Below are 26,082 nucleotides of genomic sequence, written 5' to 3' on the forward strand. Positions count from 1 at the left end.
TGGTGGACAGTGACCTAATCTTAAATAGAAAAATACTTTCAGTGAATACTATACAGTTTAGGAAATTTCATTAGTTCACTGAGTAATACAAATGTCTTCAATGTTGCATATTTACATGCAGAAAACATCAGGACATCAGGACACTAAATACAAGACAGGTGTATTGTCTAAGGTCTTTTCTACGATGGGTGCAGTCCTTTGCACTGTCTCCAAAGAGGCTTTATTTAAAATAGGAAGATGTAATGTATACTTTTCACAGAGGAACTGCAATATCCTCTTCCACTAATGGACCAACTTTCAATGGCTAGGCATATACAACAGACCCTGTTTGGGTTTTATTATGCAGCTGGTTCTTTGACTTCCAGGGAGTTGATGTATGAGGTGTCTCATTAACCACAGCCTTTAAGAACACAAATCAAACCTGCAACTTCTTCTGAGGTATATTTTAAGTTAAAAATGTTAACACCCCCAAAACAAGAGTCGAACTAGCACTTGAAGACTTTTTTATTTAACTTTTTTTTTTACAATGCTGTATTACCTGGAGAAATTACTGCCTGTATCAGGGATTCAGGGACCCCAATTTGATGCTAAGATTGATCTAATGCATATCGAATTTTTTCCACAAAGGGCTGGTGTGGGTGCAGGTTTTTATTCCAAACAAAGCATTGGTTGCACCTGATAGCCACTGAAAATGAAAATCATTAGACATAAAAAGGTGTGGACTTGCCTGGTTGGAATGAAAACCTGCACCCACACTGGTCATTTGTGGAAACGATTAGACACCCATGAACTAATGTCTGTGTTAACTGTCCTTTGTCCTCTCAGTGTGGGCTCTCTAGTTTCTTTCTTTTTACCTCCCAAAAAACATGCCAGTATACAGACCCAGGTGCTGTTCAAGGAACAATAGTACAAAGCAGGAAAACACTCTGAAAGAGACATCAGTCCATCCAGGGCACTATTAACACCTAGAGAAAAGCTATGGTAGCCAGTCCACCCAGTGTCATGTGTCTGAAATTGGAAGGAACCTCAGAGGAACCCTTGCACATGTACAGAAATAACAGGTAGCCCCAAACTCAGGATGGACTCAGGAATCCTGAAGATTAATGCGTATTCACTAGGGATACTTTCATTATTTAAAAAGTGACCAATATTTTGTGACAAATATTTAATATGTAGTTTGATTTCTCCTCGCTAAAGTTTCTCAAGCACGTTCTCTTAGCACCACTGCTGCTACATGAACATGATGTATAGATGAACATGGCAGAGGTAAAGCTACATCTTCCTGGAAACAGAACACGAAAGGAATGTCTGGTTTTTGTAAAAATGTTTTATTTATTCAAAAATATATTATTATTATTATTATTTTTGCACTACAGAGGTCTGTTTGTGAAGTCAAGGGCCATGGTTTGAAGTCAAAAGGCAGTTAAGTAAATTGATGATGATTTGATTTGATGATGATTTGATGATTTGCAACTTACGACCATTCGACTTTACGACCACAATCGCTAGCCGCGGCGTACGACAGCGTACCAGCTTCCGGCATCATTTCACAGTACTGTACTGTACGTATCGTGTTACGACCGGTCTGTCGGTCCCAATCGTGGTCGTAAGTCGACGACTACCTGTACTATTGTATAAACTATTTGTACCTTGATGAATTGCATAACATCATATTTGTTCGATTGCATCGTACTGCATTGAATGGCATTGTGTTGAAACAAATCAAAATCGGATCGCACTGCATCGTAATAGGGGTGAATCGTATCGTATCGGTAGATGCTTCATATGTATCTTTATCGGATCGTATTGTTGGCTGTGCATCGAGATGCGAATCACATCAGCCTCAGTTACAGAGATGCTATGCAGATATTACTATGCAGCATACAAATCTTTGCAAATACAAAGAAAAGCAAAGGAAACAAAGCAAAGGAAAATCCCATTGTTTAAGAAAGCTCCAATACAAGACATGTCCTAAATGAATCTTGCTTTATCAGGGTGAACTTGACCTTTCCATGAAGACTATCCAAATAAACAGCATTGCAGGGATTTCTGCACAGATTCTCAGACTACCTAGTGCCCCAGTATGGAAGCCTGGGTTTAGGACGCAGCCTGGGTTTTATTGGTTCGTGTCTGGAAGGTAAGACACATGGCTCCTCCCTCCTCTACGTCATTAACGCAGGTTGCCTGGGGAGCGAAAAGCGCCATGCAGACTTGAGCAGCAGCGATGTGAGAGGATGGAGCGGGTTCAGAGACATCTATATATGTAAATTTATTTATTCATATAATAATATACACAGCTTTGTGTTTGGGGTGGTCGCGGTGGTGTTTGGTGTAGCATCGAAGTCCCTATGCGGAGGTGAAGCAGCGGCCAGCAGCCATGGCTCAGCCGCAGCAGCGGGTGGTTCAGCTGTCGGCGGCCGCGCTCGCGGTGGTACTGCAGAAGGAGGACGGCGGTGGCGACGACGCGTCGTGCAGCAGCGCCAGCAGCGGCCACGAGGTTTTCATGGAGTTTAAGTGCCAAAATCTGCGCAGCTTCTGGAATAAAAGGCTCGTGAAGGCCATGTCCGAAATTTACTTCCAGGGCTGGATGGAAAATTCAGTGCTGCTCATTCAAGGAAGTGGAACCAATTTGGAGGTGCTGAGGGAAGCGTGGATGCGCAGAGCTCTCAGGTCACCCAAGGGATTCACCATCAAAGCAGTGGGTAGGTTCCTCCAAAATCCTCGACTCAAGCTGAGAAGATAAGACCTCTCTGCTCAAGGGTACAGAGCACAGGTTTCTATGAGATTCTGGAGCAAAATCTAGCTAATGCCAGTTGAATATCATGGAAAGGACATGGGAAGGTTTGTTCACACAGTAGCTTCCCAAGGTCAGAACGAGGAAGGTAATGAGGAACGCCAAAGAAAGGTTTATTATCAGTAGGTTGATGAGATTTTTTTTGGAGCTCGGCAGATATGTTGTATCATTGTATTAACAGAGCATGTTTCAGTGTCATCCAATATACAGTATTACACGAACAAGGCATCAAATGCAGAACTGCGATTACCATCACTCGCTCAGTGGACCGTCGATATGCATAATCAATACTTTTGTATAATGCTTCCCTTGTTCATGTGAGCATGAAAATAGTACCGTATAGAATAGCGAAGCCTCAAGTTGAACATGAACTGCAGGTCCTCAACATGCCTGAAGGGTAAGGTAACGTGCAGCATTGCTGTATTATTTCCACATGACAGGAAATAAAAATGTAAGTGCAGAATGGCCTTTAACCCTCACATTGCAAAAACACCCTCTCCCCCACACAGACCCAGATACACACACCCTAGCGTGTAGTTTAACCGTGTGTAAATTATGCTCTGGAATTCCTAGTTATTTTGAACATTGCTGGTCTTGAAGCATTTAGTGTACAGTGACAACAGTTAATTATATTTTCATTGGACACATGTTGAGGTGAAAGGTCTGTGGTGGCTCCAAACACACACACACACACACACACACACACACACACACATGGTCGCTGGTGTTGCTGAACCCACACGAAGCCGTCAGCACTGTGTGAGATCAGCCATTTGCTCCTGCTATCAGGGCAATAGAAGGTGGAGGTCAACTCAGGCAGTTGTATGTGAAGAGAGAGCATAAAGGAGTAGAGCTAGACCACACAATGGGATTGTCTGCAATGGTTTGGGATTGAACTTGTCTGGCATGTAAACAATTGTGCTTTTGTAACTTCAGGCCAGACAAAAAGCCGTTGCCTTGGTCTGAGCTCAGTACTATGGCAGCGTAGTTTACCATCTATTCACGGAAAGCTACAGCGCTAAGTTATCTTGACAAGCGGCTGTCCAAGAGACCAGTTTATAAGGTTTCAGACATTCATTCACCTTTTCTTTACAGTTTTCTGAATGCATCGGTTGCTTTATTTTCAGTCGCTCATCATCTGTGTTTTTTTTTTTTTTTTTTTACCTGAGCCACTGGTTATATTCTTAGTATCTTTTACACTTTTTGAAAATCACGCCAGTTTTCTTAAACCGTCTTTCTTTCCAGACCAATGCTTCCCCAGGAGGAACTGCTTATTGCTAGTCTGTGATTTCCTATCAGTGGATGAGATGATTCATTTGCCCCACCACCCCTCATTCCTGTCATCATTATCAGTGTACTTTTGTGTAAGGGTGGTTCCCTGCTGCATGTTAAAATTCGGTTTGGAGGAGGATGAAGAGATGTGTTCAGCGTAGACAGTGTTTTGTACACGGCACTCAAAATTGATCTTTGTCAGCCTGAGCTGGTTTCATGGTCTGTAGTATAGCTCTATTTACTGATGTTACAGTGCATAAAGGACACAAATATGTACTGTGCAATTCAATTTGTTGGTGTTTTTGATTGCAGAGTTGTTTAGATGGCTAGTTTAAATGCTAATAAATTTTTCATATGCAAATGATCTTGAACTGCAGGAAATTTACCATAAATAATTTGTGTATTTAAAAAAAACAACAACAAAAAAACGAATTGATGTACAACAATGTGATATGTTTTGACATGTTTTAATAGTCTTTAGTGAAAAGTCTTGTCAAGGCCATCTCTGTAATTTGCGCTTATCTGGTGAAATCTGAGGCTGCACCCTCAATGGTTGCCTGATCTCTCTGCATTATTGAGTGGCTCCAGATCCAGCTCACAACAGGAGGCAATCTAAGTGCAATCATTCACACAGAGCCATGGAGAATGCACGAAAGCGGCCGGTAATGTGAACCGTCACAGAATTCGGCGTTATATTTAAGGCTGTCAAGCGTGTTCTTACCGAAATCGTATCATTCAAGCTCTCCTTTCAAGTTCTTATGTCAAACATAGCTGCTGCCTGACTACTATTATTAGGAGTTTTTGGTATTCAGTGGAACTGTAAGCTAATCTCTGTGTGACAATGTTTATTGGAGAACTCACCCCTGACTGGTTGTTTTGGAGTCAGATTGCTTTGCCCCAGATCCCTATGTTTTGTAAATGTCTCACATAGAACTGAGGGGTCATTCATCAGCGTGGGCCACGTCTCCTATATCTCAGCATATTAGGCATGACCAGGCTTCACGCTGGACTGCTGTATGGAGAGGGGAACGTCTTGGGAGCTTACACATTGAAACCCTCGCAGTTAACCAGAAACCAAAGGTCATGGTTCCCCTCCTCTCTTCATGGAGCTCATTGTGGACATGGGCAGATAAACAGTACATCCAGGTTTGCCCCAGGCGCAGATGAGGCCCAGTTCAGCCAGCATACGCTTGTAAAAGAACACGAGTTCTCTCATTAGGGCATAGCTTGCATTATTGTCTGAATTATTAAGGTCCAGTGTGAAGATGTTTATACACTAAACATGCCAATTGCATTGTTAAGACTACATGCAGTTGCATACAGTGTATTCAAAGCCCCGATGTGAAATAGCTTTATATGCCTGCTACTATATATTGATCTGAATCAAAAATAATTCGAAACAAATTAGAAAAATGACTAGAATCATCATGTGAAGCACTTGCATTCTCTGGACACCTTGTGTTGGAATAAAGAGACTGGATCTGGTTTCTAAGAAGGCTACCACTGGAATGTTTTCTTGTGGTAACCAAACACCAAACCACAGTCTACCACAAGCAGCTGTGTGTGGTGCCTTTTTGACTTCACCGTGTTTCTCCAATGAATCCCCGTATCCTTTATCCATCACTGTATTTAAACAAACCCTGACAGCAGGCAGATGGATGAGTTTGAGCCATGTGATCTCATCACTTGATTTGTCTTCTTTCTGGAAATTCTGCCTGTTACTTACAATTCCCAGACTAATTTCACTTTTTAAAAAATAGCATTTTTTTACGTGAAATTAGTCAGACTTCAGATAATTCATTTTGATTGTAGAACCTCAGTTTTGTTTGGCTGTGGAAGTCTATGTGCATGAACGTGCACAGAAGAAATCAAAATGTGTCTGGTTTTTTTCTATTAGGGAGAATAGAGGAGATTGTGTTCCTTTTAGGATGTAGCTGAGTTTGGCTTCTTTTTATAAGCTTTAACATGGAACGTGACCTTGGCATCAAGTCTAGAAACTGACCTTTGTTTTGAAGTACACTGGACATCACTTGCTGCATCCTTTTGGTTGAAGGGGCACATATTTATAGCATGCAAGCCACCAGAAATCTAGGCTCATAAACAAATAAATAACCTACTTCCTTTCAGTTAAACAGAATATCTTTTTTTTTGTGAATCCCACCTTGCTCTCATTGTCCTGCCGCTTTTCTTATGGAAGAATATTTTTTAGAGACTAATTGTTTAAATTTAGAGTCCGGTGAATACTTTTTTGTCTCCAAAAAAGTGATTCCCATCGCACTGCCTTAGCCTTGTGCTTTTGTTTGACTGAAATCAAGACATACCACGCTTTTAACTTTAAAGCTGTTCAGGATTTAGACTGTGATTAAGCTGTTACACTGGTAAAGGCCCCCCAGTGTAAGGATAACAAAATTGGAATCTGATTTAGTTCAGTCTTAGTTTAAGGAAATAGCTCTCATCTGGTGTGAATTACTGTCATGGATCTTGATTAGTGGAGTGTGAGTGCTGTAAACATTAGGCCCCACCAGCTTCTGGAGGTGAGACCAGCCTGAAACACCTGGAATGTCTAAACATCAGCAAAATGACTAAAATGTCTAAAAATCAGCTTTTTTTTTTTTTACTTTCCCTGTCAAACATGCAATTTAGGCCTGGGAGCATCAGGGTGGGTGAAGATGCAGAGAATATATTTATGTTAAAGGTTATGTTCCTTTTAAAAAATAAAGTTTACACTTTGATATGGGTGTATTACTTTTAAACTGGCGAATGGGCATGTATATTACCTGCTGATTGTGTAAATGACATTGTTATATAATAATAATAATAATAATAATAATAATAATAATTATAATTATAATAATAATAATATCTTTTTTATATTTAAAGCTTTGTCTTTTCTTAACTTTTCTCTGTATTTATTAAACAGTGCCATTTGGCACTAGTTTACGAATGTTAGTGACCCTCCTGTTTTGTAAAATGATGCCAGATGTTTTCTAAGGTTACCAGGTTACTGGGTTACTCTGCTGGCTGCAGTGAATATATTAGAATTTATTACACATTTATATTTGAATCTTCTCAACAATGTACGAGTACACATCAGTGTCATTTTGTAGCTTGGCTATTTTGTCTGGGGAATTTGCTAACTGTTTGTGTCTTTATTTTGCTTTCTTTATTAGTGAGTTCATCAGGATAATTTAAGTATTAAATCAATAGCAGTAAAGCAAACAGAAGCACTAAGCAAACTTAGAGATATATATATATATATATATATATTTTTTTTAAGTTATCTTTCCTTTTTATCTGCCCAAATTATAAATGTTGTCAGGTATCAGTTTAACTATGTGAAGCAAAATTTCCAGAGCTTCTTTGTTAATCATTGCACATGTCTGCAAAATGAGTTCCAGCCTCTTCACTTGGTAATGGTGTCTTTTTGTGATCTGAAAGAGACCCATATTTGATAACCTGATCACCCAGTGGAACAGCATGTAAATGGAGTGGTAAGATGAGGAACATAAAATAAAAGTTAATCTGTGTGAAATGTACCAGAGTCGGTGTAAAGTTTAAATGCCTGGTGTGCAGAAAAGCCTGATAGTTTGGTTAGACCTAGACTAGGAGCACTTCAATTCACTCTAGAAGTCATTGATGCATACCAGTTTTAGACAGCTCCTCCTATGATACAACATAATTATTAACACATGGATGGCCAGTTCATGTCTGCAAAATTTCACCTCTTTACTGATATTTTTTGCAGCTCATCTGGATTCCACCACCTTTACAACTTTACAAAGAACACTTTGTTCTTGTGATCTTTACTGAAATAGAGCAGGTTTCATCAAATCAAATGCTGCACCAGGAAACCTTCATTTTGTAGTGAAATGAAGGGTGATGCATGCATTAGCTCACTAAACCCTATAAGATAAAAGCAGATGCAAAAAGGATTAAGACAGCTCATGATTGTTCTTAGTTAAAAACCTGGATGTCTTCTAAACAACACGTCAGATGCAGAGAGCTTTGATTTCTAGGCTTTTGATGTTGAGCAAAACCGCAGTGGAATTTGAGTAAGGGGCAGTGGGTTTCAACATCAATTCTTTTTTTCAAGAAAATCAATTAATCTTAGACCTGATGAGGCAGGATTTATTGCCTCTATTCTTCATGCATGGTGTGCACGATCAGACTCGTTCTTCTCGTTACATAGTGAAGCTGTCCTGAGACCAGGTGGAGTCGTACAACTCCTGCCAGCAGCGCTGATTGATCCTGCAGTGTGTGGGTACAAAGCAGATAAAGTTGAGGAAAGACAGAGCTGAGATTAATAACAGATTAAAGTACTGTGAAAAAAAATCTGTACCTCAGGAACAATTTGGGGAACAGTTTGGGAAAGCAAGTAGTTCCATGTAGAAGTGGGCGATATAATATAATTTACTAAACAATTTTATGTTTCATGGTGGGTGCACAAAAGCCTTGTCAGCAAAAAAAACATTAAAAAGAAGCTGGGGGAAAAAATGCTAATATATAATATATCATTATATAATGTATAGCTTTTGTATATCATATACCTTGTAAATAAATGCATGAACAGTGAAATGGAGAAAATGTAAAGATTTTACAAATCATCTGCTTTAAATAAGGTTTTATAGTTTTTTATAGATGTTATATTATAAGATATAATTATTTAAATTAATGAATACGTTATTTATTATAAGAAGCAGAATAGCCACAATATTTCAAAAATGCATGTTATAACCAAATTTATCATTATATCAAAATTAAATCATGTCTACGTCCAGACGAAGTTTATTAAAATGCTTTCCCACTAAGAGGTTCATATTTGGTTTACATTAGACCCAGATTTGTCTAGTTGTGTAAAAGATATGTTTGTCAGACTAAGTAATCATGTCATAGTGCCATCACTGTAAGTGTAGGTTCAAGAAAATTTTAATCTAAGCCAATAGTTGATGTCTCCAGGTCTAACCACACATTAGACATGTTAAACAGCCTGAGCTTCATATAGGCAGCTTGCACAGGTTAGCTTTTATCCACTACCTTCCCCCTCCCAGAGTGAAAATCAAATTCTGAGAAATGCCTCGGCATTTGCTTTTGCTAACTACTTTTAGACTAAGCAGAGTGGACTGAAGGAAATCTTGTTTGTGGTTGTGATGAGGAATGAGGCTCCCCACATTAAAATCAAAGCTTTATTAGTTCTGGGGATCTCCCTCTACACCCTCCCTGCTCTCTATGTGTTTTACTACATCAAGAGTTAATTACCTCTGTGGTTTGCTAATGTGAAAACCTAGCAAAAAAAAGACTTAAACCACATAGGTGACTAAATATACTGCATAAATATACTATATATATATATATATATATATATATATATATATATATATATATATATATATAATATACTGTATATATAATATACTGTGTATATTTAGAGAGTAATTTTCAAAGTGTAACTTTTGGAAAAATGCTTTTTGAAGACCAACTTTTGTCTTATATAAAGAAATGCTTTAAATGTAAAAATATTTTTTTATATGGCATATCATATATCACCTGCAGCAAATCTGGATTTAATTAGCCTAGGCTGTCCATCTCATTGTGAAAAAACACGCCCATACCCCATACATGCGTCGAGTATCCAATCGCAGAGCAGACTAATCACGGCCAACGAACTGACACACTCGCCGGTCATTTTCTTCTAAGCTTTTCTTTGACTGCCGGTATTAGCATCTCCTGACGATACATTCTGACATGCTGTTTTTCTTGGCTGCTTGACAGTTGTTAATTAACTCACAGATAAATAAGCATTTATTACCATGAGTTTAAAATTTGCATCATAAGCTTGCCTCAGATGCTGGTTCACTTGGCACTTATACTTTATATATACACTATATATAGTAGTGTGTGTATATATAGTGTATATATAGTGTATCTTCTCAAGGGACAATACCATAGAAGTGAAACTTGGATATATTTTAGAGTAGTAAATGTGCAGCTTGTACAGCAGTACAGCACTAAGTGATAACAGCTGTACGTCGTGTAACCATGCAAAGCCACATGTCCTATTCATCATGCTCATGTTTTTGTCTGCTTGACAGGACCATACAAATTAGTGTATCTTCTATTAAAACATGTAAAATTTAGTGCTTTGAGTACAATTCTCTCATACTGACCACTAGATGTTCAACATGGAACCTCATGGCAAAGACTCTCTGAGGATTTAAAAATTAGAATTGTTGCTTTCCACAAAGACGGCCGAGGCTATAAGAAGATCAGCAACACCCTGAAACTGAGTTACAGAACAGTGGCCAGAGCCATAAATAGGTTTTCCAAGACGGGTTCCATTCGAAACACACCTTGCAAGTGTCCATCCAAGAAGAGTCAACATACTGTGTACTGTGAACTAGACAATGTAGGTGCAGAAGCTGGCTTCAAAAAACAGATGCATGATTGTGCCATCATTGTTTAAGAGGTTTCAGAAGGTCCGCTTGTCAGTGCTCAGACTATACAACAAGTCAGTTTAATGGCCATCATCTCAGAAGGAAGCATCTTCTAAAGCAGGCTCATAAGAAAGTCTGAAAACAGATTACTAAAGACCTGTCCAAGAGCATGAATGACTGGAACCATGTCCTGTGGTCTGAAAAGACTGAGATAAACTTGTTTGACTCAGATGGTGTCCAGAATGTGTTACCTTATTTTTAGAAATTCCATCCCAAATGGAAATCGGTACTTAGTGTACATTTTCTTCGTCTTCTGTCGCCCTGTTCACGCTTTTGTGCCACATTGTGTAGTTTCCATGGTACCTGATAGTGAATTTGCTGTAAATGAAACAAAGGTTTAAATGTAGGAAGGCAGCCTCAAGTTACAATAAAATTTACATTTACTCCCCAGTAGTGATCATTTACATTTATATATTCGTTCATGTTTTTCCATTTGTTTTAGAAAGTTGTCCAACTAAAGCACAGTAAAAATGCGAACATGGTTTTGGGGAAGGTTTTCAAAGCACTGTATGTGGTTATGGTAATATTGTTCTCTAAAGTGCTCTCCCTCTCTTATCCAGGGTGTGTTTTTAGTTAGATCTATTGCATCTGTTTGTTGTAAAATAAAGAAATGGAATATTAATTATTATGTTTACATTAAACAAGTGTATGTTTTTGCTTAACGAACCAATATAAATAAATGTTCTATCCAGGAAAGCTGTTATGTAATTAGTACAATGGTTGATAAGAAAGTTTGCCTGTAAACAGGAGACTACCTTCTGACACCATATTGTCAGGATGTCACAGTTTCCTCACTGAATATAAAGGCAGGAAGCGTTTTATATGAGAAAACCTCCAAAATAACCAAGGCATCAGTGTCCTCATAGCTAGAGGTGGCCCTGCTCCTGCCAGTGAAATAAGACACATTTATAAACGAAGTGTGGTATTCTTTCCCCTGGTTTCTCTCTCACTGGCCTCAGATTGTTGGTTGAAATATGTTACTGACAAAAAGAAAATAATCACTCACTTCCAGTAACTGCTTATCCTGGTCAAGGTTAATGGATGTGAGGTGGGACTACACCCTGGATTGGGCACCATGCACTCACACACACATTTACACCTAGCGAAGGATAAGAAACTGAACAGAAATTCCTCACAGGAAATAAACCAAGTTTATGATTGACCCTAGGACCCTGGAGATGTAGCAGAGAAAGACTACTCACTACAATCCTGTGCTGCCAAGAGGGAGATTGTAGAACAAGAAAACAAGAATGGGAATGAGTGTTATCTCTAAACACTGAACTAAAATAAAAAAAGGACTATTATATTATCTTCATTCTGATAATTACATGGATCTGCAAAGGAAGTCAACACTTTTACTATGCAGTCAGAAATAGCATATATGGGGGTTTCAGCTACCATATGTGGCACATTGTGAGCTGCAATTATTTAATATTATCCCTCTAATGTTGGAATAGATGCAATCATACTAACTATATGTACCCCTGTATGTGGTGTGTGTGTGTGTGTGTGTGTGTGTGTGTGTGTGTGTGTGTGTGTGTGTGCGCACCCTCAACTTTGATGTGGAAAGGAAAGACTGTAATCCATCCCCTGATTATAATTAATCCTTTGTGGTTAATTAGTTAGAAAGATGGTTTAGCTTAAAAAAACATTTCTGGCTGTAATTCACTTTTTTGTTGCTGTTTAAAAAAGGCACTACATTGCTGGCATAGAAAATCAATGATATAATACAGGTATCATTATATTTATTGATTTGTCTTTATTAACTCCTTAATCCCATTTGTTCACGCTTTGAGGCAATTCATGCAGCATTCATAGAGCCATGTAATTTGTAATTTGTAAATTGTAGTAATGTCATTTTCCACCTAGAGACACTTGACATGCAAAGTGGGGAAAAAACATGGATACCTATATGAAATCATGTCTTTTGTTTGCTTAGTCAGAGCACATATAACTAATACTATTACAATAAAGAATTCAATCACATTTTTACAGATCTGAGTGAATACTGGTGCTATTCTACTGTAACAAACTTTCAGGCAAGATTTAGGACTGAAACTTTAGAACAGAAAAAGCAGACAAATGCAAGTACACCAATGTTAATGGGATTTAAAAGTTACTTCTGCTGTAAACTAATTTACTAAATAAATTGATTTATTAAAATTAAAATTGCCATCAGTACTTGCCTGAATTAATATTTTCTCTTACACCAACAAAAAGAAGCAAAAGTTCCAGAATACTTTCTGTTTCATAAAAATGTCACTGCATTATAACTTAAATTTTTTTCCCTGTAATTAAGTTGTATGCCTAGTGTAAAAAAAAAAACTCTTTTATGTTTATATCCTAGCTCGGAGCATCAAGGCTAAGGATCTTATGTGGTTTTAGATCTTGTGTCATGTCTGGACACAATTTTTATATGACTTTCTTTGTGTTTGTTTCGATCAACTTTGATGACTTCTTTTATTTTTAATTTGTAAATTTTTTCTGCATAATAAATATTAATTTTTTTGTGCGTGTTTTTCTCAGGTGATTTATCTCCAGTACAGATGTCACCTATCTCTCAGTCGCAGTTCATTCCACTGTCTGAGGTCCTATGCTCAGTCATATCAGACATGAATGTTGCTCACGTTGTGGTCAACCAAGAAGCACTAATTAATCATATGATGAAGGCCCATCCAGGTAGCATGTTATAACAAATTCATAACTGGTTTTAATATTGTTCAGTATATTGTTTAGTATATTGTTCCGATATGTCAGATATTTAGCACTGCAGTGTTAATTAATTAATTAATTAATATTTCTTTATGACTTTCTTTTTTTGTTTTGTTTTTAGGAATGGCCATTCCCACTCAAGATATTCTCTACAATGCTCTGGGAGCTCTCATTAAAGAAAGGAAAATTTATCACACTGGAGAGGGCTACTTCATTGTTACACCTCAAACATACTTTATCACCAACAACTTGGCAAAGGAGAAGAACTGGTGGACAAATGACAATGACCAACACTCTCCTCCTCCTATAACATACTTGATGAGCAATGAGACCTGCATGGATGCTTCTACCGAAGTACCCATTATGCCTCATTGTAAGTCCTGTAGTTGCTTCACACCTCAAATAACTGCTCCTCCTTCTGTCCAAGAGCAGTCTATTAGCATAAGTGAATGCACTGGGAAAAGCCTTAAGTGGCCCAGAGAATCCAAGCCAACTGTTCAGCACCAGTCCACATCTACAGCAGCAGACTACCAGGCTAGTGAAATCAGCAAGTCTACCGTCACTAGCCGCAAGGACAAGGAAAAACCCGGACGCAAGTTTGGCCTCAGCTTGTTTCGGCGCAACACAGGGAAAAAGGAAAACAAGCTAAAGAAGGAATATGCCACTTTCTCTGGACAGTTTCCACCTGAGGAATGGCCAGTCAGGGATGAGGATGATCTTAATAACCTTCCTAGAGATTTGGAGCATGCTATAATTAAACGGATCAACCCTGAGCTAACTGTTGATAACCTTGTCCGTCATACAGTCCTGATGAAAAAAATGGAAGAGAAGGCAGCTAGAGTGACAAAAGCCCTGACTACTGACAAAGGCATGTCCACAGATATCCTGCTTCCTAAGCAGAGACACCATTCAGCTAAACCTCCTGCAAGAAGATCAGCCTCTAAGGCCATTCGGAGTAAGAGAAGAGGTCCCTCAGCAAAAGAGAAACAGAGGACAAAGAGTAAGGATGCTCCATGTGATGAGAATTTACAGGGAGATGATCTCATCCCATCTCGCCTCAGGCCTGAATTAGTCCTAAACGAGCCTGACCATCACGAGAACTGCACAGATTTGGATGCAAAATTTGTCTATAAGAAACGCATAGAGGATCCTTTTCAGCCGTTGCTAGGATGTGATACAACCGTCAATCATAAAGAACAAAGGAGGAGAGAAGCCAAGACTTCTAGTCGACGAGAGCGAGCAGGCCACCGATCAAAGTCCTGGGACCCTCACCATGTGAAAGAGGCCACTGAAGAGCTACAGAAAGCCTGCATGCTGTTTGACAGGTCATGTGAACAGCTTCATGAAAGAGGGCTCAATTTGGACTCCGCCATAGATACTAAAACAATCCAAGAACTTCCTGGAGACTACAGCTCTTTCTACCCTGAGAACACCACACTGAGGATAGAAGATAAAGTCAAACAGAAAGGAAGAGAGTTCAGTGATGGGAGAGCGAAGCAAACAATACAGATTTTACAAGAAAGAGATTTAAAAGACATTCCTGAACAAAGGCTTGGTACAGACTTTGCTTCACTATCATACAAAGCAACAGAATTACCCGCGTCATGGTCCAAGCCTACAGTTCGGTGTAGACTGTCTCTTCATCTACTTAACAGTAAGGAGGAATCTGAGCACTGTCCTGACCTCCTCTCCTCACATCATCAAACTGGCAGCATAGCAAGCAGTGTGAACAATGAGAAGAGGGTACAAAGAAACACAAACAGAGCAGACAGTGAAGTACACACCGATGCAGAACAGCTCATTTATCAGAACACTGAAGATGATGACGATGGATGTAGCTCTCTCTGCCTGAATGAGGACCATGCCAATGAGTTAGTTCATGCTGGCACATCCCGCTGTCGTGAGCCAGTGTGTTTCGATGCAAACTGGGACAGCTCTTTTATAGAAGAAAACATATTAACTCTTCAGCAAGACACCAAACGCGCCACACAAAGACCTCATGAATACAGGTGGCCTCAAACTGAACACAAGCCTGGTTTGTCCCACATACCAGAAGACGGCAGCCCTGGAGAAAACCTGCAACATGCGAATGAGAAACTGAGTCAGCCCAGCCCAGGACATTCTGACCCCACTGATACCCTGGACATCAGTATCTTTGATTACAGTCAGATGAGTGAGAGGGGCTCTGATACTGAAACAGTACAAAAGTCTGCAGATGAAGACGATGACCAAACCAGCCACTGGGTTTGTCACTCACAGGACTATAACCAAATTCAGTCAGTGGCCGCTGATAAACTGCAGCCTGCAAATCCGAGTCGCTGTGATGGTACTGGAGCTTGTACAGGTGAAACAGCCGAGAATCAAAGCAATACAGCAGACAGTGGGATCGACTCTCCAAGGTCAGTCATTTTTACTGGTCAGGAATTTTAAATGTATTAAATTAAACTAAAGTGGTTTTAAGACGTTTTATTAAGTTCACCATGTTTTTCATTGTGTCACATTTGCTATCTTACTGTCTACAAAATCACTGTGCTAATTCAGTGAATAGCAGTGGATACAAACAGAATATAGGCAATTGAAATAAATGTACATTTATAATAAAATATAATAAATTGCTATGAATGCAATGATATTCATATTCATATTTATTTATTAATTTAATTGCATTTGCCATTCTATTTCTATCTACAGAATACGCATGAGTCTTATGTCCCCTAACTCTGTGATACTGAAAGGGCTGAAACGGCATAGTTTCCTGGAGAACCTTGAAAAGCTCCACTCCAAAACCAACGGCATTCATCCTCAAAGTTCCTTGCTCCAGCTCACACCTGTCATGAATGTGTGAACAGCTGGGTGTGGATTCACACGCGGTGCTTTGAGCTCATTAATTTACTTCTGTATAAATGTGTGTATTTATAGTTATTACATGTAAATACTTTTGTTAATACAATATTGAATCGTACGTGTGATATTGGGGTAACTGGACTACTGAGGTAGGGGTTTTCTTTTTCTTATTAGCTATTTCAGTACTAAGACACTCTGTTTATAAAGAGGGTGGTGTTAGTTCAATTAATCCTTTACACTTCAAAATCAAAATATGAAAACCTTTGTAAACTGAGAAAAATAAAAATGTTTACTGAGCGATTTCCAGGCTTCTGTGTTTTATTCATTAATAAGAGGAACCTGAAACCCTCAGGTAAACATTAAACAGAGCTTTACAGTACACTGATTACTGACTACAGAGTGCCCAAAGATATTCAACATGAGTAGTTTTTACTGCATTTTAACACAGATACTGTCTGCAAAATGTAACATAAGAATACTCTTGAACAAGATAACATTTTAAGTGTAAGTATTCAAGTTACTTTAAGTAAACAACATGGTTTTTAAATGTGTGCCTAATGTGGCATTGACATTGGCATGAAAAAAGAACAGACCCTAATGCAGTGTTATGCAAATAAAATTATGGCAGGAAATACACTGGAATGCTTTACTACTACACATGACACTAATCGGATGAAATGTTTGCAAGGGTATCAGCATTACAATTCTTTTTTTTTATTTTCAATGTCTTTGTCTTGTAATTACCAAGCACACCTACTTACCCTGCAGCAACTGAGGAAACACGTGGAAGCTCATGGCGGCCTATATTGAATTTCATGGGAGTTTCTAGTCAGAGAACAGAAAACTTCTCTTTTGTCTTGTTCCTATTGCTCTTTCTGTCTGTTTACTAGAACATACTGATCCATAAACCTAATAACACACAACTTGCATTATACAACTGCTGCAGTTGCAAGTTGAAAGCATCTTGTAACATTAATATCAACATTAGCTCGAACAGAACAAGAAGCTATCAAAGTTCACTTATGCTATAGGAAACTATTTTTGGTAGAGCATGTGTGTTTACCAAATAATATGAACCACACTTCTTCTTCTTCTTCTTCTTCTTCTTCTTCTTTTTCGGCTGCTCCCATTAGGGGTCGCTACAGCGGATCATCCGTCTCCATACCCCTCTGTCCTCTACATCTGTCTCTTTCAACCCAACTACCTGCATGTCTTCCCTCACCACATCCATAAACCACCTCCTGAATTCTGGAAGCGGTTCTAGATATTGATTTCTGTAAAGTTGTAAGCTCACTATACCCCCCTGCAATCTGTCAGTGGATCACTAGCTTCATGACAGGCAGGAAACGACAGGTGAGACTTGGACCTCTGGTATTTGGACAGTCAGCACTGGTGCTCCTCAGGGATGTGTCCTCTCCCCACTACTATTCTTCCTCTATACGAACGACTGCACATCAAGTGACCCGTCTTTTAAACTACTGAAATTTGCAGATGATACCACGCTCATATCAAGTCTGCATATGAGCAGGAGGTGAAGCAGCTGGTGCTATGGTGCAGTCAGAACAACCTAGAGATAAACACACTCAAAACTGTGGAGATGATAGTGGACTTTAGGAAACACCCCTCAACACTACTCTCCCTCACAGTATCCAACAGCCCTGTGCCATCTATGAAGAACTTCTGCAAACTACTATTTTTCAAGACCTGAAATGGGAGTCCAACATAAACTCTGTTCTCAAAAAGGCCCAGAAAAGGATGTAATTTCTATAACAATTGAGAAAGTATGGTCTGCCACAGGAGCTGTTGATACAGTTCTACACTGCAGTCATTGAATTTTTTGCATGCAAAAAACCACTGGTGCTCCCCGGCCCACTCTCCGGGGCTTGTACTATACAAGATCGAGAAAATGGTTAATGGAGAGGCAATGAAGGGCTAGAGCATGAAGTCTGTGCTGGAAAGTCCATGCACATTAATAAGACTCGTCTGTAGTCTGTCATGTCCAAAACTTAAATGTAGGGGGAAGATATTGGGGTTAGATATCGGGGTCAAGTGATACAAACAATTTGTGGAACATAAAATGGAAGCTTCCCACCTGTCCCATTGACTAATATGAAAGTGGGCGGGGTTAAACTTAAAGTACTGCAGCACTTTCGGTTGAACCTCCACCCGTATATACAGTCACTGCTACAGAAGTGTGGAATTATAGCGCCCCATAGCGGCTGTTTGTAACAAAAATGACTTCATGAGTCAGGCTGAAGTTTAGCGCTTCTTTAAATCACCTCACAGCAGCAAAACAAGCGCGGTCAGCTTTTTAATGTTTTGCACGGCTTTAAAGACATTACAGAAAACCTGAGCACTTGCACAGACACTGATAATAAATAATACAAATGCACTCCGAGCTCAGTCGCGCTGTCAATAGCAAGATGGTTTTAAAGAGGATTTCTGATGTGGCTGCTTTTTAATTTCCCAATATTTTTTTCAGTTATGCCCTAAACCAGGGATCCTCAAACACCGGGCCGCGGATCATTCGCTACTGAGCCGCACAGAGAGAATAAAACATTTCTATTCTATTTCCATTTTATTGACCTTCGCGCTGCACAAAAATAAATTTGCACTGATTTTCCATTATGGCGAGTTGAGTCACGTTTTCATTCTAGATGTAATAATAAAATAAATTCGATTCAATACCAGTTTATTTCTATAGCGCTTTGACGATAGACATTGTCTCAATGCAGCTTTTTAGAATGTAAGTATTATTGAACAAATCTTGAATTATTTGCACTGTGTATTTATTCCTGCAAGCCTGGGGCGACTGGCAAGGAGAAAAAATCCTTAGATGGTATGAAGAAGAAACCTTGAGGGTAACCAGACTTGAATGAGAACCCGTCCTTATATGGGTGACACAAAGAGTGTGATTATAAATCATTTAAAAAAACACAATACAAACAGCAAAGTGTGAGAAATATCATGAAAACCGGAGTGTGTGATTATGAGTAATGTCCTTTCTATACAGTCTAATACAGTCAGGTAGAGATTTATATAATATGCACGTATATTATATTATAATTATATTATACAGTATATATATATATATATATATATATATATATATATATATATATATATATATATATATATATATATATCAATTATATATCTATCATATTATCATATCAGTAACACCGGTCCGCTAGGTGGCAGCAGAGCGCTGGCGTGTTGCGGCTCGCGTCTTTTTGCTCATGCGCTTAAACGCACTTGGCGCCAGAAAGTGTGAGGAGTCGGAGCGTCTGCGTACGGACAGTGTGTGTGTGTGTGTGTGTGTGTGTGTGTGTGTAGACGCAAACAAGCTCAGAATCATCAGGCCGTCTCTTCCCAGAAGCCTTCAGACATCAACTCCTTCCGTCTCTCACGTCGAGTAGAACACTAACAGGTTGGAAAGTATATATATTTTTTTCTTTACAATTTGTATCAATAATAACAATATCATTGTTCGTTTTCACGTCTGTCCGGTGCTTTTTTCCCCAGATTAAACTTTACTGAGCCCTAGCCAGCTAAACGGCTAATTAGCGTGCTATAATACCAGTGTTCGATGTGTGTAAGTGTAAATCCGGATTCGCATGAATACATCTCGCCGTTTTTCTGCTTCTTGAGCGTGTTGTAAAGAGTCCCGGTGACTCTGCGCGGTGTGAGCGCTCGAGACGTCACAGAGGTTTAATGGCGGTAGTTTGTAGTGCGCTTTAGACGGAGCGGTGAAGGTCTGGGGCTTTAGCACGACGGTAGGCCATGTTGTTTCACGGGAGAGCTGTGAATGTTTCCCATCGTTAGCATTTTTCTCACTGCTCCGAGAGCATATACAAAGCGTGCCCGGTTCTTAGCCCTGTTAGCTCCGTGCTACAGTAGCGGATTTGGACGGTTTCCTCGGATTTATCCCCACAGAGACACCGCGCTGGAGGTTATGTAAGACGCGGGCCTTTCCCGGGCTTTTTGCGTGGCGGTTCTGCAGCGTTTAGCCATTTTTTTCCTTTTAACAGAAATCAGTTTTGTTTTTCAGTTCAGCGGATTATAAACTATTTACTGGCTTCGTATTGTATATTAATGTTGCGTCAAACGCGGTACATTCTCCACTTTACGATGAATATATATTATTGTTAATATTTCCCTCTCAATGGCTGCGCTGTAGCTCGAGTTGGCGGTGAGGGCGGAAGCTAGTAGCGGCAGCCATTTTAGAGCTAGTTAGCAGTTCCAGTGTGAGCTGCACAAGATGCCCACCGGGAAAGGCGGTGGAAATCTCTGAAGAGGCCGAGTCACAACGTGAGTTTTCCGAGGCCAACATTATAGCACGGCTCTGAGAAACACGATAAAGCACGACACTGAGTTTAAACGATCTAGTTAATATACACTACTTGTTTATGTCCTAGCCAGAATAGCTAGTTAGCCAGCTAGTTAGCTGATATTGCGTGCTTCTGGAAGCTAACTAGCCAAGCTATTTAGCCAGCTAACCTAGCCCACAATATTATTCCCATATTTATTACTGTCTATACACTTCACTGCTCACAGGTTTTGTTGTTGTAGATTTCCCCAAAAATGTTTAATACCACATCAACTCTAACTTTAATAATAATTATAAATGGCTCTGTGTTGAAATAAAATCAGGTGAACTTTGCTTTAACATATACGTAGCCAGCTAAGTTAGCTCCAAAATGACTGTATCGGCTAACACTAGCGAGTTTTTAGCAAAACAGAGATTTGCTAACTAGCCCAATGGTCATAGCAGACTTGTTTATGCTTGTGTAAATGTTATCCCCTCTTTATAACCAGACTCATTCTGTGTTTAATATCAGTCTGTCTGAGAGTAATGTGTTTAGTCTATAATGTGGTCTTTGTGTGTTCAGTAGCACTTCAACATTTCAGGTGTTAGCCTGGTGCAGGTATAATAATCTTCTGCATTACAAACTCAACCAGATGTGGTATTAAATTGAACAATGTTGTAGCAGGGTTATTTTGGATAAATGTACTAGACCTTAACTTTTTTTTCCTGAGCTTTTGTGTTCATTATGTGCATTTGTAAGGTTGTCTTTTATTGTCTTTCCAACAGGCCAGAGACCTCCTGGCTCGTGCTGACCGAGAAGGTCCCAAGCATTTTTTCTGATTGAGAAAGCGGTGCTCCTAGAGCAGCGCTTTGTTTCACTTAAACGGGAAGACGGAAGTCGTCAGGCTGGAGTGTGTCCTGATGGCCGAGTCAGAGACTGAGTGCGACACACCAGGCCTCGATACGTTGGGGTCTGAGTGTGTCATAACTCACACGCAAGTCGGTGACTTGCATTATGGAGCGGAGACCGAGATTATGACTCAAGAGGACAAAAGGCTTGACCTAGAAGCCATTCACGGCGATCTTGGTGCCGTGGCTTGTGTTGATGCTGTAACGGAAACAGACCATGATTACACCAAGGCTGAGATACATCATGACCCACAGTACTTTGGAAGTGCAGACATGAAAGGAAGCGAGGCTCTGCTTGGTGAAGTGCTGCTGAAGGCAGAGATGGGTGGAGCTGGTCCAGACCATGTGGTGAAGGATGAGTCGGACCATGGAGGAGAGCTGACAGTGGAGTCAGAGAACGGTGTAATCATTCATGAGGCTCATGGTCTTCAGTGCAACGAGTGCGGGGAGATATTCGGAAGCATGACCGATCTCCATCAACACTTTGAAATGCATAAAGCAACCCATCCTTACATTTGTATCCAGTGTGGTGAGAGCTTTGCTGTGGAAGCTAGTCTGAGAGGTCATATGAAGATACACATGAAGGAGAAGGGCTACGCCACCACTGGCGTGGAGATGGTTGGTAAAGGAGTCATCGACGCGTTCAATCTTAAGCCACATCAGATGTTGCACTCCCCCGAAAAGCCACACAGATGCTCAGAATGTGGGAAAAGCTTTGCTGCAGCTATCACGCTAAGAGAGCATATGAAAATGCATTCTGATGACAAACCTTACAAATGTACTCAGTGCAGGAAGAGTTTTGTCCGCAGACGCCATCTTAAGAAACACCAGGAGCTGCATGCTCGTGAGAAGCCATTCACCTGCCCACAGTGTGGGAAAGGCTTTGCTACGGCTTCCAATTTGAAACAGCATCAGAAGACCCATGCAGGTGACAAACCACATCGATGCTCCCAGTGTGGCAAGTGTTTTGCTGCAGCAGCCACCCTGAGAGAACACCAGCGAATCCACTCTGGTGAGAAACCCTATAAGTGTAACCAGTGCCGGAAGAGTTTTGTAAGAAAACGCCACTTGAAGAAACACCAACTGGTGCACCAGGGTGGCAAGCCCTACCGATGCACTCAGTGCGACAAAGGTTTCAATCACTCCTCGTCCCTGTCACGACACCACAAAGTCCATTTGGAGGCCAAAATGTACGCCCAGCCCGATAAAGAGTTCCCCTTTGAGACCCCCATGAAGAGGGGAATGCATACAGGTGAAAAGCCATACAGCTGTAACCACTGTGAGAAGAGCTTCAATCACTCTTCATCGTTGTCTAGGCACCAGAGGACTCATTCTGATGGGAAATCCTACACTTGTGCCCACTGTGGCAAGAGGTTCAATCATTCCTCTTCTCTTGCAAGACACCAACGTGTCCATTTGGATGAGAAGACCTCTTATAGTGCTATTCCCACAGGAAAAGGATTCCCTCCTACTACCATCTTAAAACAGAGGATTCTGCAGAGTGAGAAACCATACCGTTGTTCTCAGTGTGGAAAAGGATTCAATCACTCCTCTTCTCTTTCAAGGCACCACAGAATTCACATTGATCAGTAAGCTCACCACCAAAAGTGGCTGTTATTTTGCAGTTCGTCCCAACTTGTTTTCAGGCCAACCCCAAATCTAACCTCATAATTAGAATAAATGGAAGAAATACAATTTTGCGACAGATCTTGAGGCTATAATTAAAGAGAAACTTCTGGTTGTGTCCTTTAACCTGACATAAAGAGCGATGATTTTCAAATACTGGTTTGATTGACCTTGAGCTGACGCTGATCCTGTGCAACTTGCATATATCGCTTGCTGCTTTTAATTGGACATCTCTAATAATGTAGCAATTGAATGCTTGATGACCATTTATGCTCTTGCTCATACTCTTTAAAAAGTAATTATGCCAGATAGCTTCAAAGCCTGTTTTGAGATTTGGACATACAATTGGTGACCAGTTGTTTGGGATACTGGAGGAAACAACCACCCACACACCCCCAAAGTCTGTGTATCTTTACTTAGTGTCTTTTTCATGGCCTGTTCAGAAACTACCATTTGTAAATAGGTGTTAATTTTTATATACATGTGTATAGGCGCGTGTGCAGTTCTTTTACACATTGAGCATTTTTGTATGACTCAGTCTGTCTTAACCATCTTCATTTTGAGAATAAGATGGTGCTTGAACGTTTTACTGGCTCCAGGTAAGCTGTTGGCACTGCAAGTCTGCATAAAATTTGTTCCAAAGTTACTCAAGTCACCATTGTTTTCAGCAGCAATTAAAATCGGCTGAGCAGGGGTCAAACGAACTGAACAAAGACAGTTAAATAGTAGCATAACTTCAGTAATGAACTTTTCAGACTTTAAATTGAGCTGCAAAAACTTACCTGGGCTTGTTAAGAGCGACAAATGTAGTCTTTTCTTTCGAATTTTCCGATTTCCTGACTTCTGAATATCTAGTTTTGACGGATTATAAATAGTTGTATACATATTCAATGTAATTTGATCTAAATGTTCCCTCGAAAGCATTGCTTAACTGGTTTCCTTTGGTACTTAACAGCTTGATACTAATGGGTGAACTGCATATTTGCGTTCAAACCTAATGTCATCGCCGTAGAACTAGTTCAGACATCCATATATATAATCTGTAGTTAACTTATATTCTGGATACATGCAGCAAATTTATCAAAATTTAGTCTAATAGTGTGTAATTATCAGTACAATAAAATAGCTTGCGCTCTTCATTCTTTCGAAATTCCGAGAAGATACACTTTCTACTTAAAGTACTGTGTATGGGGGAAGATCTTTTACATACTGATGTATTTTTTTAATATGGTTTGGGTAATCTGAAAGGGAAAAAGAGTAATACTGTTTTTATGGGAGTGAACATTATATTGAACCTTTTTTTTTCTTTTTGATTAACTGTGCTTCAACTCATAGCATAGGCTTTTTCATTGTATTAGATAGGTGCCTTATTGCATGCTGTGTAGAAATGTATGTTGAGCTGTAATAGGAAAAAAAAAAAAAAAAGGTTTGGCTCGTCTCCCTATGTTTGCGTACTAACCAACATATTTTACTTTTGACTTTAGGTAATTTTGGTTTTGCTTTTCTGTATATGAATATATGTTTTTGCTGTTACTGCTGTCTTTTAATTTCTCTGTTCATCCGCTGGTCACATTGTAGAAAAACTAAAGGTTTAAAAAAAGTTACACCACCTTTGATCCATATTTTGATTGCCCTATTAAGTGGTCAGATCTTGTTCCATGTCTTTACCCCATCTTTGAGTGGTGCACACATGGATAAATAAAGGTTCTTGACTACCTGTTTTGTTTTACGTTTGCTTTTCTTTTTTTTTTCTGAATTTATTTTTTTGGTCTCTTCTGTTTCCTGAAACATTTCAAGTGAGAAATTTAGTTATTTTGTATTTCTGTGAAGTTTTTTCTTCCTTCCATTGGCAATTTGCTCATTTAAATTTCATAACAGGGCTGTGTAGAACTGGGGTGATGACATTTACTGTAATGATTGAATAAGGCAACTAAATCTAGTTCAGGGTTTTCTTTGCAGTAGTTGTAGTTTGCGTTCACTCGTGAGTTTAATTTATTAAATTTGGTTCAGTAAATACAGGATAATGTTAGTCCTTAGTTCAAAATTACTGTTAAGAAAAAAAGACCTTTTAAAATGCGTTTGTTTAATGCATTGTACGGAGGTGAAAACTGTCGTTGGCTGATGCATTTTACCTTCACACTATCTAATCCACTCTGCTATGGATCACCTTCACTTTGCACAAATGAAAATGAATGTATTATGTAATGAATGTAGTGATTAATTGGGTGTAGATTTTGTTCTGTCTCCCCCCTCTTATGCTTTTCCTTTGACTAGACATCGGTCATGGCTCTACAGTGACTCTACAGTGAAATTTTCTATGTACAGATTTTTTTGGGGTTATGCAATGCTTTTACAGTGGCTCCCATAGTCTTAGAACTACAGTCATGGCCCTCAGAAACCACTGTTTTTATCTCCTTTTTTGTCTCAATATATAATGTTATTTATTTATTTATTTTTTAATGCTTAGATAAGCATGCCCCTAAGTGACAGTATGGTCAGTCAGATACCAGAAGATAGCTAAAATGTGTTAATTTTTCTTCTTAAATAAAATATTTTTTTTTGCATTAGTGAAGTTTGGACTTTCCAGGTAAACCATTCAGTCAAAACTTGTAACACTTATTCTTTTCTCAATTTAAATGACTACTGGGTCAGAACATGTTCATTATACCAGGCCTTGTGCTACGTGTCTGGTATGTAATAATTGGTGCTTATGAAAGTATTCCAAGAAATGTACAATGAGCCATGGGCACTCAAAGCTCACTGATGTGTGTGGTTTCCAAATTCCCCATCTCAATTCTACAGAGCATTTCTGTGATGTGATTGACAAAGAAGTTGGATTGATTGAGGTACCACCTCAGGATGAAAAGGTTCTGCTGCCTACATCCTGGTGGCTGATAGCAAAGCACAACTTTAGAGGCCTTGTGGAGTCCATACTTCAAGTAACTTGGACATACTTTTGGGTGGATGTTTATATTGTAGTGGCTGATCAGTGTATGTTATCAAGCTTATCAAAACTCTTGAAACTCCACCTACCACAAGTTTGAATGATCAAAACCTTGTGGGGTTTATTTTTCAGGAAAACACTAAAAAGAGGATGTTTCTAATTTAGAGCTGTGAAGGCTGCA

At 39.4% G+C, this 26,082-nt stretch overlaps 2 protein-coding genes across 3 annotated transcripts; both read left to right on the forward strand.

Moving 5' to 3' along the window:
* The first annotated feature begins 2,160 nt into the window (after window positions 1–2,160).
* On the forward strand, window positions 2,161–16,413 carry stox1 (storkhead box 1). The gene is made up of 4 exons (XM_046835753.1): window positions 2,161–2,702; window positions 13,084–13,236; window positions 13,391–15,668; window positions 15,961–16,413. Exons 1-4 carry the CDS (start codon window positions 2,378–2,380, stop codon window positions 16,112–16,114), a joined length of 2,910 nt encoding a protein of 969 aa, XP_046691709.1. The 5' UTR covers window positions 2,161–2,377; the 3' UTR covers window positions 16,115–16,413.
* Window positions 16,414–19,408: 2,995 nt separating this feature from the next.
* si:ch211-198a12.6 (uncharacterized protein LOC563253 homolog) lies at window positions 19,409–24,674 on the forward strand. Of its 2 annotated transcripts, XM_046875854.1 has the most exons (3): window positions 19,409–19,543; window positions 20,294–20,424; window positions 21,209–24,674. In XM_046875854.1, the coding sequence occupies exon 3, from the start codon at window positions 21,344–21,346 to the stop codon at window positions 22,922–22,924; it is 1,581 nt and encodes a 526-aa protein (XP_046731810.1). In that variant the 5' UTR covers window positions 19,409–19,543; window positions 20,294–20,424; window positions 21,209–21,343; the 3' UTR covers window positions 22,925–24,674. The 2 variants fall into 2 exon arrangements, with proteins under 2 accessions (XP_046731810.1, XP_046731801.1); XM_046875845.1 differs by lacking the exon at window positions 20,294–20,424 and having other exon boundaries at window positions 19,415–19,543.
* The last annotated feature ends 1,408 nt before the right edge of the window (window positions 24,675–26,082 follow it).

The sequence above is a fragment of the Silurus meridionalis genome, chromosome 2 (genome assembly GCF_014805685.1).
Source record: "Silurus meridionalis isolate SWU-2019-XX chromosome 2, ASM1480568v1, whole genome shotgun sequence".
In the NCBI taxonomy this organism is placed as follows: domain Eukaryota; kingdom Metazoa; phylum Chordata; class Actinopteri; order Siluriformes; family Siluridae; genus Silurus; species Silurus meridionalis.

Excerpts from the sequence above, each read along its gene's own strand:
- stox1 (XM_046835753.1), top strand. The coding sequence starts at position 2,378 with ATGGCTCAGCCGCAGCAGCGGGTGGTTCAGCTGTCGGCGGCCGCGCTC. Across the intron at positions 13,237-13,390 it reads TATGATGAAGGCCCATCCAG|GAATGGCCATTCCCACTCAA; the intron begins GTAGCATGTTAT and ends TTTTGTTTTTAG. Across the intron at positions 15,669-15,960 it reads AGTGGGATCGACTCTCCAAG|AATACGCATGAGTCTTATGT; the intron begins GTCAGTCATTTT and ends TTCTATCTACAG.
- si:ch211-198a12.6 (XM_046875854.1), top strand. The coding sequence starts at position 21,344 with ATGGCCGAGTCAGAGACTGAGTGCGACACACCAGGCCTCGATACGTTG.